Source organism: Haliaeetus leucocephalus, unplaced genomic scaffold (genome assembly GCF_000737465.1).
Source record: "Haliaeetus leucocephalus isolate CR32 unplaced genomic scaffold, Haliaeetus_leucocephalus-4.0 Scaffold450, whole genome shotgun sequence".
In the NCBI taxonomy this organism is placed as follows: Eukaryota; Metazoa; Chordata; class Aves; order Accipitriformes; family Accipitridae; genus Haliaeetus; species Haliaeetus leucocephalus.
The window spans coordinates 10,777,584-10,791,630 of record NW_010972886.1 but is presented as its reverse complement, the minus strand read 5'-3'; the positions used below and the strand labels follow the sequence as shown (position 1 = coordinate 10,791,630).

The 14,047-nt window shown below is 39.5% G+C and overlaps 1 protein-coding gene across 1 annotated transcript in view; it reads left to right on the top strand.

The window, feature by feature from the left end:
• The window catches only part of PCSK2 (proprotein convertase subtilisin/kexin type 2), a 107,937-nt gene that overhangs the window by 61,159 nt on the left and 32,731 nt on the right, over window positions 1-14,047 (top strand). The window contains exon 6 of the mRNA XM_010575053.1: window positions 13,268-13,344. Coding sequence (XP_010573355.1) covers window positions 13,268-13,344 — 77 coding nt within the window. The remainder of the gene's footprint in view (window positions 1-13,267; window positions 13,345-14,047) is intronic.

Here is a 14,047-nt window from a genome sequence, read left to right as displayed (position 1 = left end):
CACATCACTAATTGGATTTTGGCTTGGTTGGTTTCATATTTTTTTGGTTTTGCTTTGGAGTTGGGTTTTTTGCTAATAGGTTTTCTGAAATAAACACTAGCATAAAAATTAAAAATTATCAACCAAAACCTGGGATAAATTCACAGTAGCTTCTACTAACACTGAAAATTCAGTAAGCACACTGTTTGATGGATGCTGTTAAAGCAGACTGTGGCAGAAATTTCATCAAGAAATTTTTGAGACAAAATTGAACCTCTCTTTTGCCAGGATAGAAAGATGGATGAAGTGTTTAAATGCCAGGCTGACTGATGCCTTAGCAACTGAAAGTGATGGCCTTCTGTTGGGCTGTTTATGCTGCTCAGGTGGCTTCTGGCAGCTAAGGGGCTGGTGTTAGCATTTAGAAGATGATCATTCAGGACATGCAAGACAATGAAGTTTCACTGGAATAAATTAGAGGTTACTGGGAAGAGAATGAAGTTCTCTGTTTCAGAGTTGTCAATTTTTTTCTGTTATTCTGTGCTGATCCTGATCTGGGCTCATCACTCGGTTCTGTGCAATCTGGTTTTTTTTCTCTGAACATATGAAAGGCTGAAAAAGAGACGATGCCTTCTCTGATAAGATCTGCCAGCCAAATAAGGTTCTCTGTGTACCTGGAAGGGTGTTCTGGGTTTGTAACATGCAGAAAACTGCAGTCCTCCCCTGCTCCCAACAGTAACTTTTTGCAGGTACATGTCACAGCAGTGCTCGTGTACTGAAGTCTGAATAAGATGACTGTACAGTTCCTCTCCTCTGCCTTATAGCTACTTAATATGAGCACTGCTAATGAGAGAGAGAAGCCATGGTGCTATGGATTTTAAAAGAAAATGTCAGTATCTTCTTACTTCATGAAAGATAAAACTGTTTTGTAATCACAGATGTTATCACAGCCTTCTAGCTTTCAACTCAATTAAAAAGTTGGAACAGCAAAAAGAATTTGAAGACTGTTTCTCCTCTGGATTATTTCATATAGCCAGAGGGCATAGAAAGAGCCTTTTTGTGCAAAGGAGGCTGCACCTTGTGAAGGAGGTGTGATTGCCTTAAGGAGAGATGATTTGTGTTACATACAGAGCTGTGTTTGCAGCTGAAAACTGGATTTCTCACACTGAAAGATGTTAGGCTAACTGCTTTGCTAAAGCCCATTATGAGAGATCTGGACCCTGAATGCTTGGCAAGTTCTGGGGCTTGATGCTTAACACCATCTATACAGCTGGAGTTGGCATTGCTCCACTGATGTTGGCCTCTTCAGGGGGATGCACTGATTTATACTGGCTATAAAATACCCTCAAAGTACAATTCCTTTAGAATCAGAAAGATACTAACGTATTGTAGTTGCATTTGCCTGAGATTATTTTCAGAGCAATGAATGCTGCAAAAAGTTTCCAGATTTATTCTATATTTGAACCACCTGAGAGGGATAATCTTCCAAGTTAAATGCATGCCTGGTATGCAAGCAATGTGAGATGGTGCCAAAGAGACTTGCTTTGCAAGCTGAAGACCATGCATTGTCCACAGAGTTTTTCTCTATAATCAATGTACTTAATTAATCAGCTGCACACTGAGAAAGTGCAAGGTGGCTGATTGCTTTAATCATTAAGCAGTGGTATTAATTTTCACTCAAGACATCATCTGTGGAAAGTAAATTAAGTTGAAATGAGAAATGCACAGGGGTGGAAGAGAGCAGATAAGGACATTTCTGCATCAGTTCTGGCTGGCGCTTTTGAAATTGGCTTGTGCCTCTCTCCAGGGTTCTCCAAGTAAATTTTTTTGAAATATTTTTTTATTTTATTTGGGCAAGAAAAGTAGAGGAAAGATGTTAGGCCTCACTGTTTGCCATTGAGGGACCTGGTATTGCTTTGTTTTGGTTTTTTATTACCTCCCTTTCTGTAGACCAGTTAGCTTTTGGAAGTGGCCCGAAATCTTCTACTAGAACAATATTTTTGCTAGTAAAGATAAGTGTTTTATAAAATCAAAGTGTCCATGGGAAAATAAAAGTGAAATATTTTTATTTTGGACCAGTTCAACCTCATTTTAAATATTTGACTTCTAGAACACGCTGAATTAAAACAGCAGCAACAAACTTCCACTCTGGTGCATAGTCCACTTGGGACAACAGGGTCAGATACACAGTCCCCTGGAGGCAGCGCATGCCGTGTAATTTTAAAACCAAGTTCAATAAAATGAAATAAAGAGCTGCTGTTTACTCGAAGTGGAAATACCACATTGTGGGTCAAAGAAGGCAAAAACATTTTTGAAGATTTTTCCATTTGGAAGCTGTGTTTAATTTTCTGTTTTTCAAAGAATAGTTATTTTAACTGCTCATACTGTTTAAGACACTAACCAGTGTTGAAATCCTTCAAGGGCCGTCAGCATTGAAATGGAACTTAATTAAAATTCATGGAATAGTTACATTTTGGCTACCAAGGTATCACCAGGGAACTCTGAATTACATGGTGCATGTGGGGAATGCTAGTCCCTCACAAAGCTTCATCAAAATTTGACAGGTGTTAGGGAGAGACTTTCAGGCCCAGTAATGATTTTGGCAAGGAAAGTCTCAAACCCACTATTAGCTAGTGGGCATGCAACTGGTTTCAAAAGGAGAGTTTTGGCCAAGCCCTTTGGATAAGCCAAACTTGCAAAAGAGGAGAGCAGTGAGACACGAGGAGTCCACTTTCTTCTGCAAAGCCATAATAGACTAAATACAGTAGATAAAGATGCAGGTGATCTCCATACTTTAAACATCTCTTCTTCACTGTGCCTGTTAAAATAACTTGGTTCATTTGAAATTAATTAATTTTTTTTTTCTGTCCTGGCACTTCATCTTGACATGGTTGGTTGCTTTGCATTGTTTGATTTTAGTTGTATGCATTTATGTTCTCCATATTAATATTTTTCCTCTCAGTATCTATGTAGGTGATTAAGATATTTTTAAACGCCTGCCCTATTTCAGACTGCTTTGATTTAAATATAATGTTCTTCACTTCTGTTGCATTCCCAACAGAAGCAATAAGCATAATGAACATCTCTTGCAGGGGAAAGGAATAGCAGTGCACAATGTCTAATAAAATGTTGGCCTCACTGAAGTCACTGGTAGTTTTTCCATTAAGTTCACAGCAATCAGAAATTTGGCAGATCATATAAATAACAGGTTGGTAATGTTTTTTCTACTGTGTATTTCATTTTTTTTAAATCATCACAGTAAGAGACATAGGCTTCCTAGCTTCAACTGGTCAAGTAATGATACCAAGAGCTGTGGAAACATGACTGCCCGGGATGAGATGTTTTACTGTAGAACAGGAGCTTGTATTGGATGAAACTTCAGCCACTTCCAGTGCTGTGTAAGTGAAAGTGAAAGTTAAATGGATATGGTAGTGCATCTCCCAGTTACACGTTCTCTGTGCTGTGCTGTCCTTAACTCATAGGATTTGATGTAGATTGGGGATCGCTGGAAATGTTCTGCAGGCAGGTTGTGGTCAGGATTTTATTGAAGGAGGTGAATCTCTCTTTGAATAGGTACAAAGGAGAGCACAAAGGCTCTGCTGTGTTCAAGGACTTCATAATTTCAATGCTAGCACATGCTTTTTAGTATTACTTCTTGTGAGAAACTAAATCAGTGGCACTTAACTCAGTTGCAGAGTGAGTCAACAGTGATACCATGTCTGGCTAATGTAATTGTGAATCTGTCTTTCAGTCAGCTAATGATGTCTAGGGCATTTCTTAAATTTACGCATCCAGTAAATTACTGTGAAAATATTAGCTGTGATCAAATATACTAATCTTTAAGAGAAGAACCTGGAATGATCATGTACTATTTAAAAGCATAAACACTTGCAAAATGTAGTGTGTGGATGAGAATGTCTGCTCTGAAGATTGTACTTTCTCTCCCTGAAATTTTGGATTTAGCTGTCCATTGGTTTTGCTGATTCCACGGAGAATAGACAATGCAATTTTTTTAATTAATGCAAAAGTTTATAAATTGGTCCATTAAAATCTCTGAGAACCCAGCATGTCTTGACAGATTAATCATTAATACTGTCCTGGGATGCTCTCAAACTATGCTAATGAGGTCAGCATGCAACTGGAATAAAACAGAATAGATCTTTGCGACCTTTTAACTCTAAGGCATGTAAATCAACCTGTGTTTGCTTTTTGTGACACAAGAAATGTAGATAATAGTTTGCATTGTATATTTTCAGTCTCTGCTCTGAAATATTCACCTCCTTTTGATTCACCTACAGTGTCACTTTTATGTGTCCATTCATCATCTTCCACATCCATGCAATTTAGGTGAGACACCAGTTGAGCAGCTGTTAACGGTTTCTTCTCTTGTCTCATCTGTTCTTACTTTCAGTTCCTCTGTATCACCAGAATAGCTCTCCCTGTCTTCCCCTCTCCATAACCAACATGGACCAGGCCGGTCTGTTGTAGCTAGCTCCCCAAACCATCTAAGCCACTTTGATGTCCCTCTTTGCAAAGCCGCAGTTTGGTAACAATAGATTGGTGTAAACTGTTAAAGTGGTCATCCTTAATATCCTGCAAGTTTCTTTTAGAAGTGCCATTATAACTACATGTCCAGCATTCCTGCACTTTGCTGTGAGCATTGCTGATAATTGATCAGTTCTTAACAACTCTGACTGCGATGCCTTTGTAGTCACAGAGAGCAATGTGGGTGCCAACATCTGCTAGCCATGCACAGCAGCAGGGAAGCGGCTGCTCTTTGCCCAGACCATGTCACGCGAAATGACTGGATTCTAATGACTGCTGAGTTTGTACTGCAAACTATGAGCTATAGATTTTCTTAGACTGATGGAAAAAATTGTCCCTTGTCCACCACATGCCACTTGAGACCTTTATGCTGGGTGTGATCTGAATCCTGCCTGCTGTGTTTGGTGGGAGAGCCCGTAGCAGATTTTGGTAGACTTTGGATCAGGCTTATTGAGGGGAGCAAGAGGGCTTAGCTCCCCTTCTCTTCCAGCTCATCCATCCAAGAGTCTGTAAGCACTGGCTGCCATCAAAATGCTACAAACACAACCTTTACTGCAGCTCAGCACCCAACACATATTTGATGTACTGACAAAGTCGTCAGTTATTTCTTACAGGAATATAACTAAGAATAATGGACCTGAACCTCATTTCTCTGCTGCCAGCTTTATACCTCTATTACTTTCTTAACTTCAGTAGGTCACACTAATACATAATCAAAGTATCTGAAGGGGAAAAAAATCCATGTATTGGAAAGGGAATGTGGGCCAGGTTTTTAATAAAATGGAACACTAAAACTAGATGAAATGTGTGTTCATAGTGTTTTTCAGTAAAAGTCATTGCACAATTTGTATTTGCTATTATGATAAAATAATCCAATGGCTCATATATCTCTATCCACTCAGATGCCAGTTTTTTTCTCCCCTCCTGCCTCACCCTCCCTGCCCCGAATTAAAGAAATGAAGGAGTTCATTCCATAGTCTGAAGCTTTAAAGCTTTAAATTTCCTACTTGCCCTGAAAATCTTTAACAGTAACTAGTTGCTTAATTTATTTTTATTTTACTAATATAATTGTCTTAGCAATATGCCTCCCTGTGAACATTCAGTACCTCCTCAGTATGTTGTAGGCATAGCTTAAAGATTCTTGTGCACCCCCTCTGAAAATTAACGAATGTTTGGCCGAGCAGAAATAGGTTTCATTTTTTTTTTGTAGGTTAACTGCTTTTGCCTTCAGAGCTCTGGTTCTAAGTAATTAACAACTGGTGATGTGCTTATGTTTACTCCACGTCAACCTGAAAATTGTGGAGCAGGCTAAGAATGCCAAGAGGTGAATTGTGAAGCAGCCTCTTTATTATAAGCACAAGTTCATTTGGTTGCTTGCTTTTTCACAGAGTCTCATGCCTGCCTCAATTTCTTACGCTTTTTCCTATGTCAGGTGAAGATGCAGGGGAGAGGAAATGGCGGATATTTCAATAAGCTAGTTTTATTTATAAAACTTTGTTAGGGGAAAAAAATAATTCTCCACTTCTTAAAAATTCTGCCCAGCCTAAATTTTCTCTGAGCCAAGCATTAGCAGACAGCTGCAGAGAGTTAGATGGCGTTTAGCTGGATGCATTTGGACTTTCATTTTGTTTCCTGGGAAAACATTCAACAGTCTTGGTACCTAAGAATGGAATTGATAGTTTTTTCTGTTCTTTGAAGCTTGAAAAAGTTTGTGCTTTTTTTTTTTTTTTTTTTTTTTTGGATGTATACCTGTGCTGCTGTACTGCCCAGGTGCTTTATCCCCATGTGAAATAGAAGAGATTGTTTAGCCACAGCCTTTCTTTTTGAAGATGCTCACATGCTGAAGAGCACCAGTCAGCAATGTAACTCATGGTGGTTTTCTGATTTTGTCTTCAGGGGAAGTAGGAAGGAAATTAGTGGGGAAAAAAGTAAAATAAGAGGTTGTGTGACATTGTAGTGCCAAGTGGTATGTAGAGAGAATCATCAGTTACTTGACAAAGGAAATCTGTTTAACGTAGAAAAACACAATGTAAGATGATCTTAGTGAGGCTATTTTTCTTCATAAATGTAACTTTAAAAATAATGCTACCTTAATGAAGATAAATACAAATGTTAACATGAGACTCCATGGTTTTTTCGGCTGCATTTTTTTTGTTTGTTTTTAAACCTAAAACTAGTTTTTCTTGATGCTTGATGAGTGTTGAGGAAATTGAAGTAAGATCTTTTTCAGTAATAACTACAAAATGAAATCACCATTGCAGTGTGCTCTGTGCTTGCTTATTCTGTGGCCAAGCAGGTCCTCTAGTGAATACCTGAAACTGGAATACCAGGAGGACTTATGGGCACTTCAGGTATTATTCAGGACCCAGCACACTTCTCTGCTCCATCCATTTCAAATGATGCTCTGATGTATTATTTGGTGACTGTTTTGAAGAGGAGGATGACAGAAAAGTGTGCTGCTGTCTTATTCATTATTCAAGATCTGGCTGGTGTTGTCTGGCTGAGTATTTTTACTTTTATGATGTACCTGTAAGAACTGGGTAAAAGGCTTACGTTTCTGGAGGGAGATGACAGTATTCACCGGCAGTGAATTTGCTCTTTAAAGTTAATATTTTTGAACACAGCCCATTACTTTGTGGATATATTCTTGGTGTTGACAAGGTCTTGAACGCAGCTCTGAATTTGCTGGATAGTAGTATAGGGCATGTAAATTAGTTCATGTTAGAGGCAGAGCTATTTAAGAAGTTGCACGGTTTTTTCATTTCCATTTAAAAAAAAAACAACACACAAACCAAAACAAAATACAACAGCGTGCTTCCCATGGCAGAGGGGAGAAGGCTTACTGTGTGACTACTGACTTAGCAACGGTGCCTCTTTTTCATTAATGACCTTTAAGCCTTATGGCACCTCTGCCAGGCAAAATGTCATGTTGCCTCCTTTTTTGCCTCCTGGTGAGCATATTCCATTTTCTTAAGCTTGTGTGTACAAAACTGAATTTCATTTTTCCACCACATGACATTCAGTGTTATTTTAGTACAGTTTCTGCAAGATGTTTTATGTTGTAATTTGAGCTCAGGGGTTTGCTCGCTCTTTGGATCAGTAAAGATTTCAAACAAGCAAAATCAAAAAAGATATCTTTCTGCTGCAGATCTCTCAGGATTTGCAGTTGCCTGAAGGTAGTAGGACCAGATGCCACCTGTGTTAAAAATGTTTCTCTTCTTTTAAAAGATAAGAAATCTCTGGGCTAAGTTCACCAGTGCTTTAATGTCACAGATAGAATCGGGCTGTGACCAGTGGAACATAGGTCTTTAATTGTTTGTCTTCTGGACTAGCATGTGAGCATAGGCACATTTCTTGAGTTACAGAGAAAAAGAGAAGTATATGTGAATTGGACTTCAGAGGCTTGCTGCATTATTCAAGGTACATAATTTTATTACAGATCTGAGCAACACATGGGACAAGTGATTTATTGTTATTGTCATATTTTACATAATGAATGTTTTACACAAGATTTTACTGCATGTATTTTAAAAGGTACAGGGCAATTCTTTGGAAAATGCCAGTCAGCTCATTTTTAAGGAAAGCAGAATTTTATACACAGGCAAAAGTAATCTGTGTCATGGCATGCAAGCCATTACTTAATAAATGATTGAAAGAATCTCATCATCTGATCCAGTACTCTTCTGTTAGCATCTTATTTGGGGTAGAGGCTAGAAGGCAAAAATAGAGATATGCCTTAAAATAAAATACCATTCCTCTCTGTAATAGCATTTTTATTGTATAATAGATATTATCTATAAGTAATTGTGTATAAATGGTGACTGATAAACATCAGGTGCAAATCGCTTTGCAACAATGAACTAGTTTTGAATGAACATGAGGAGTAGAATTAATCTCATTCTAACACTGTATGCCTAATGACTAGTCTAAGGCTAGACTACAATCTGTGATCAGTGCCGAAGATTGGTGGCTTGAGTTGCTCCCTGGACAAAAGACCAGGAAACTACCTTAGATATTGAAACGCAAATATTAGATACTTCAGGTCCAAGAAAAGTAACTACCAGTAGACTAGTTTGGCATTAAAACTGGAAACTGAATCACCTGAATTGAAAAGCAAAATGTTTTCATTTCAGTGTGCTGTTGCGAGTCCTCATCTGCACTGGTTTTGGTTGCCACTTCCCAGGTTCCTACCCTGATTCGATCTCCACGTTAGCAATAAATTCCCTCTTGGTGCCTGCTGGGGAGTCCAGCCTGTGGAGGAGGATGGCAGACCACAAATTATAATATTCACTTCCCAAAACACAAGATTAAATATTTTAGCTATCTACCAAAGCAGTTCCCTTTTTGGTCCAGTGTTGAAACAGATTTAATTTGTCACTGGTTTATGCTTTAAAAAAAACACCAAAAACTCAGAAAAGTTGAGGCTTAGGTATTTGGGGATTTGATCTTTAAATTAGGAACTTGAAGCAGTCAATTGGTACTTATCGCTGCTGTTTTGTTACCCATTTCACTGCTTCCATAGTGTGGGCAGAGTATTCCTTCATGAAGCTGAAACTCACTGTCTTTTCTCAAAGACCCTAATGAAGATAAATTGTGCAGTCAGCAGTTGGTTTTTTTCCAAGAATTCTTCTTAATTTTGCACTTTGTGGATGGTTCCTGCTATATTAGATGTCTTTTTCCTTTGGGTGCAGTGATCCAAAATCAACAGAATAAGAGCTACAGGATGTGGAAGAGTGCTGCACAACTTTGTCTATAGCCTGCCTAAAGCAACCTTTCAATAAGCAGGCATTCAGTTACATGGGACGTACAGCAGAGCTGCGGTCTGCTCTAGGGTGGCTGAATCATTCATGCTGGAATCCCTTTGCCTATTACTACTCTGGACAAGAGTGGTACATCTGCACAGCTAGAAGGGCTTTTCCATCCATAATTCTTTGCACAAGGGAATTCTAGAGTCAAGAGCGGTTGATACCTTCCATGAGGTGCTTGCATGTCTGATGATGTCCTGGAAAATCAGCCTCACCAGACCCCCCTTTGAGCTTAGGGTCTATGTAAGTAGGATTGCATTTCTTCCAGATAGGGAAAAAAACCACAGCTAACCCATGACTGAGTTTAAATTCTCATCTGTACAGTATTTTTAGAGTGAAAAGAGAAGTTCTGACTGAATTAGAAGTTGGCAATATATTGAACTAATTACATTTAGTACTGAGTTAGACCACACTGTGGCAGTACACTCCCCTCTCCCTCCCCCCCATCCTGCCAGCAGGAAACGAAACTTCTCCAGGCAGGGAGAAGAGGAAAAAAACCCTAAACCCTGGAGGCCGCAGGTTGAAATTTGAACTGGCCCATCAAGATGCACCAGGTACACTGAGGTGACCCTCCTGGCCAATAGGGATTAAATGACCACCGGTCAGATTCGACAGGGGTATAAACGGGGTCCGCTGGAGGACACATTGGAATCAGTCCTCCTCGGAGCAGCGGGACTCCCCCTTGGGTTGGGGCACCGCCTGAGGTAACTCCTCAAGGGAGGGAGCCCTCAGCTTTTAGGTGAGCGATATGCGTGTTTTGGAGCCATCCCTTTAAATCTTGGGGATTCTTAAGTCGGCCATGTAGTATTAATTCCCTTTACATCATTGAGCCTGTGGTTTTATAAAATGTTACCGGACTTCTAACTAACTTTTACTGAAGAATAAATCTGAGTTTTAACACCTATTGGATTTGGTTAGTTGTGCATCCGTAACACATACCTACCTGAAAGAAACGATCTGAAATCACTGGAACTAAGCTTAGTTATTTGCATCCAGGCCATGTCTAGTCCAAGGCAGTAGTGTAAGAAAGTTTCTTTAATTTGTGATTGCAATGCATTTCTCTCCAAAGCTTGCCAAGCTAGAGTCTGTGACAGAGTAGGGTTTAACTGCTAATTAAATTACTTGGAGTGAGTAATCATTTCTGTTTTGACTTTACCATAGGATGTGGTTCTCCAGCTTGTCCTGCTAGGACTAGATACTGCACTCATTAATAAAGAACAGGACTGGATCTTCTGTTCACGAGCTAATTTCTTTTTACTGCCATGTATCGGATGAAACCTGGCCCCTTGCACAAATCCTTGTCACAGCTCCCTTGGACACTGCAGAATCCAAACTTCCTCTGGTACATTAAGATGGGATGTCTGGGCCACATGGCTTTAGCCAGGCACACTGGGTGAGGCCCAGAGTCTTCTAGCTCAGGATCCTGCCCCCAACAGCAGCCAGTAGTGGATGCTTGGGGAGCGGTATGGTCACTAAGTCAGAGACTGTGTGATATCTACCTCATTATGGCCGCCCAGCTTCTAGCATTCACTGTTTTATGGACTGTTGGAGAAGGAGGAAGCATAGCATCTAATACCCCTTCCAGATTTATCTTCCGTTAATTTGTCTAACCACTTTTTGATTTCATTCAGGCTTTTAACCTCTGTATTGCTGGGGGGCAATAAATTTTGTAACTCATTACATGTTTTGTGGATAAGTACTTCTTGTTTTCTACTGCTTCTAAATCTCCCCTCTGGTAATTTCTGTGGATTCCCACTAGTTCTTGTTATTATGAGCAGTAGTAAATAATAACTCCTTGTCCACCTTCTCTGTGCTCTTCATGATTTGTAGACCACTGTCAAATTCCCCCTTCTCCTGGCTGAAAAATCGTGTTCTACTTACTCTTAGCTCATACAAATCTATGCCATTCAAAGTGCTATGTAAGCAGTTGTGGCAATTAAAAGAGGTAAATTAAACATACATCTGGGCACAGAGACTTAGAGGCACTGTAAAGTTGTGGCTATAGCTGACTTTATTGGAAGGCATCTTCAGACTGAAAATCAGGGCCTTAGTGGAGGCCCTGATTGATATGGAGATCAATAAGGATGCTCACAAAGGGATTCAGCTATGTCTGAGCTGGAGAACAGCATCAAGCCGCGTGATAGGCATTCTGCAAATCTCTGCTCCATTCAAATGCTGCAAAATATTTATCGTCCATGCTGAATATAAGCAACCAGGCTTTCTGAAATGATCACTCAAAAAAGTCACTGTACAGTAACTTCAAAGATACTTAGTTTTGCCCTCCAAGGATCAAGGACAGTGTTGTCCCTGTTTTATTCTGGCCCAGTTTTGGGGGAGTTAGGGGTTTTGAATCCAAAACCCAAAGACTTTGGTGCTACCAATGGACTGTCTATTCCTGTACCCCAGGAACTGAGAGTCTGCTGAACGGAAATGTTTTTAGGAGCAAAGCTATTCATACACGAGTCTCAAATTATCTTCAATAGCATGCTCAGCCAAATCTTAAAAAGAATGCAAGTACACATTAATTAAGAATTAACATAATTATGTTCCTTGAGTATGGTGTTTATTAAAATATAAACTGTGAACATACACTTGAGAGGAAGCTTCTAAATATTTTTAAAAGCTTAATTTTCAGTCACCCTTTATTTTTTCATTAAGAGAGAAGAAAGAAGACGGCACTTGACTTTCTAAAACTTTCCATTTGCTTCTCAGATACAGCATCAAAAAGTTGCTGAGTGCCCTTAACTCTGCTGATAGGGCAAAATCAGGAATGATTTAGATTTGTATGAAAAGCAGAGACATGGGATGACACTTTCAAAAGCGCCTGAAAGCCACAGTTGTGAAGCTGTTCAGACATCTAAAGGACCAAGAAAATATGCAAAGGGATTTTCAGGCATATGTGCTGACCATTAACGTTTTCACATTTGAATTTTGAGAAATTTACATTCTTAGGCATTGAAATGCTTTTAGAAATCTGTCTGTTGTAGTACCACAAATGAGTTTTTAAAAAATAATTCGATGATGGAAGACCCAAGTGCCTGGTCACTTCCACCAGTTTGGAAAATTGGATTTAACCTTTGTCCTGCCACACCAAGTAGTGTAACAGCTAAATACTCTTGTAAGTGTTGATGAACAGTCCCTCAGTAATAACCTGAGCTGTTGCAAAATTCCATGCGGGGACAGACAACAGGACACCAATATGATGATCAAAGTCGCCAGTTTATTGAGCCTAGCTGATCATTCTTATACAATTCTCTAAGTTCCGAAGAAGCTTTGATTGGCTGCTACTTGCAAGCATTTAGTGTCCATGCGTACAAGCATAAAATGTGATTGGTTGTATCAACACTGTACACGCGTATAAACATAAGATATAGTTGGTTATGCTAACTCTGTACACGCGCATAAACATAGGACATAACTGGCTATATTAACTAAAACATGCGAAACTTGTCTCAGTCTAATTGGTCGAGATAAACTGCCGAATTGAGGTTGTTTGTGCCAAGTTCCCTTTATCGTGGAATGCGCACCTGTGTTTTTCTAATTGGGATCTTTCTTTTTCTGTCTTCTTGTTTATTCTGTTCAAGGCCTTCTAAAGGCGTCTGGAATGCTCTTGTGACTGTGAGCTACTTTCAGGCCCAGTCACTAAGTTCCGTATAATTGACTCCTACACTGAGCTCTCACACCACCTCACAATTAGCCACACTGTTTGGAAATACTAATGGTTCACAGGAGGCTTTGCACTCCAGAAAGCATGTTTCTGCAGGCTTGCTGGTGTGGGAAATGGCACAGCACAACAGGCACCAGTTTGCGTCCAGATACATCTCACAGAATGAAGAGGACAAAGTTTGTTAATTATTCTTGGCTCTCCCTTCAATTTGTGTTCCACTCTACCCTGCATATCTGTTTTTCTGCTGGCTTACTGAACTTCTTGTGTTTTGCAGAATGCCAAAGCCAGCTACGACTTCAGCAGTAATGATCCCTACCCCTACCCCCGCTATACAGATGACTGGTTTAACAGGTAAATGGATTTTGATCAACCTGCTCTTCACTTTGTTTTGCTTAAGAAATTATATGCATTTGCTGGTATTTGTGGAGTGCCTGTTTTCTGCTAAATTCAATGGTTGCCAAAACAGAAGCTGCAGTCTCACTACTGTTTGAAAATTAGAGGTTACTTATGACTTCATTTTTTTTACGTAACCTCTAAATAGCACTGAACAACTATTTTGTAGTTTATGAATGAAGTTGCTGCTTCAGAAATGTATATATATTTAGATTGTTTGAATGGATGATAGCCACATACCTTTTTCTGTCAGCTATCCTAGGACATTATGGTAACCCAAATCTGTATAGGCTGGTTTCCCATCTACTGTGTCTGAGGCAGTATCACTGCTGGCTAGTTTTAAAGGGAGTAAGCTGGAGACAGAAAAAGGCTTTGCAGGGGAAAAGTCTTTTCAGCTGGTTGTAGACTAAGAAGGCAGAAAAGCAGCAAGGTGTAGAATGACCAGTTTAAAAAAATTAAATCTTACATTAGGTTCTGAATCATTTGTCTTTTCACCTTGATTTAAGGACAGTGTACATGAGTAGCATTTCAGGGCTGATTCTGGGATATTTCTAGCTGCTGGAGGAATTAAAGTCCACATACACCAACCAGGAACCTGTTCTATTGTGTTTATAAACCTGGAATCAACAGTGCAGCTTGTGTTATTTCTTCTGAACACGTC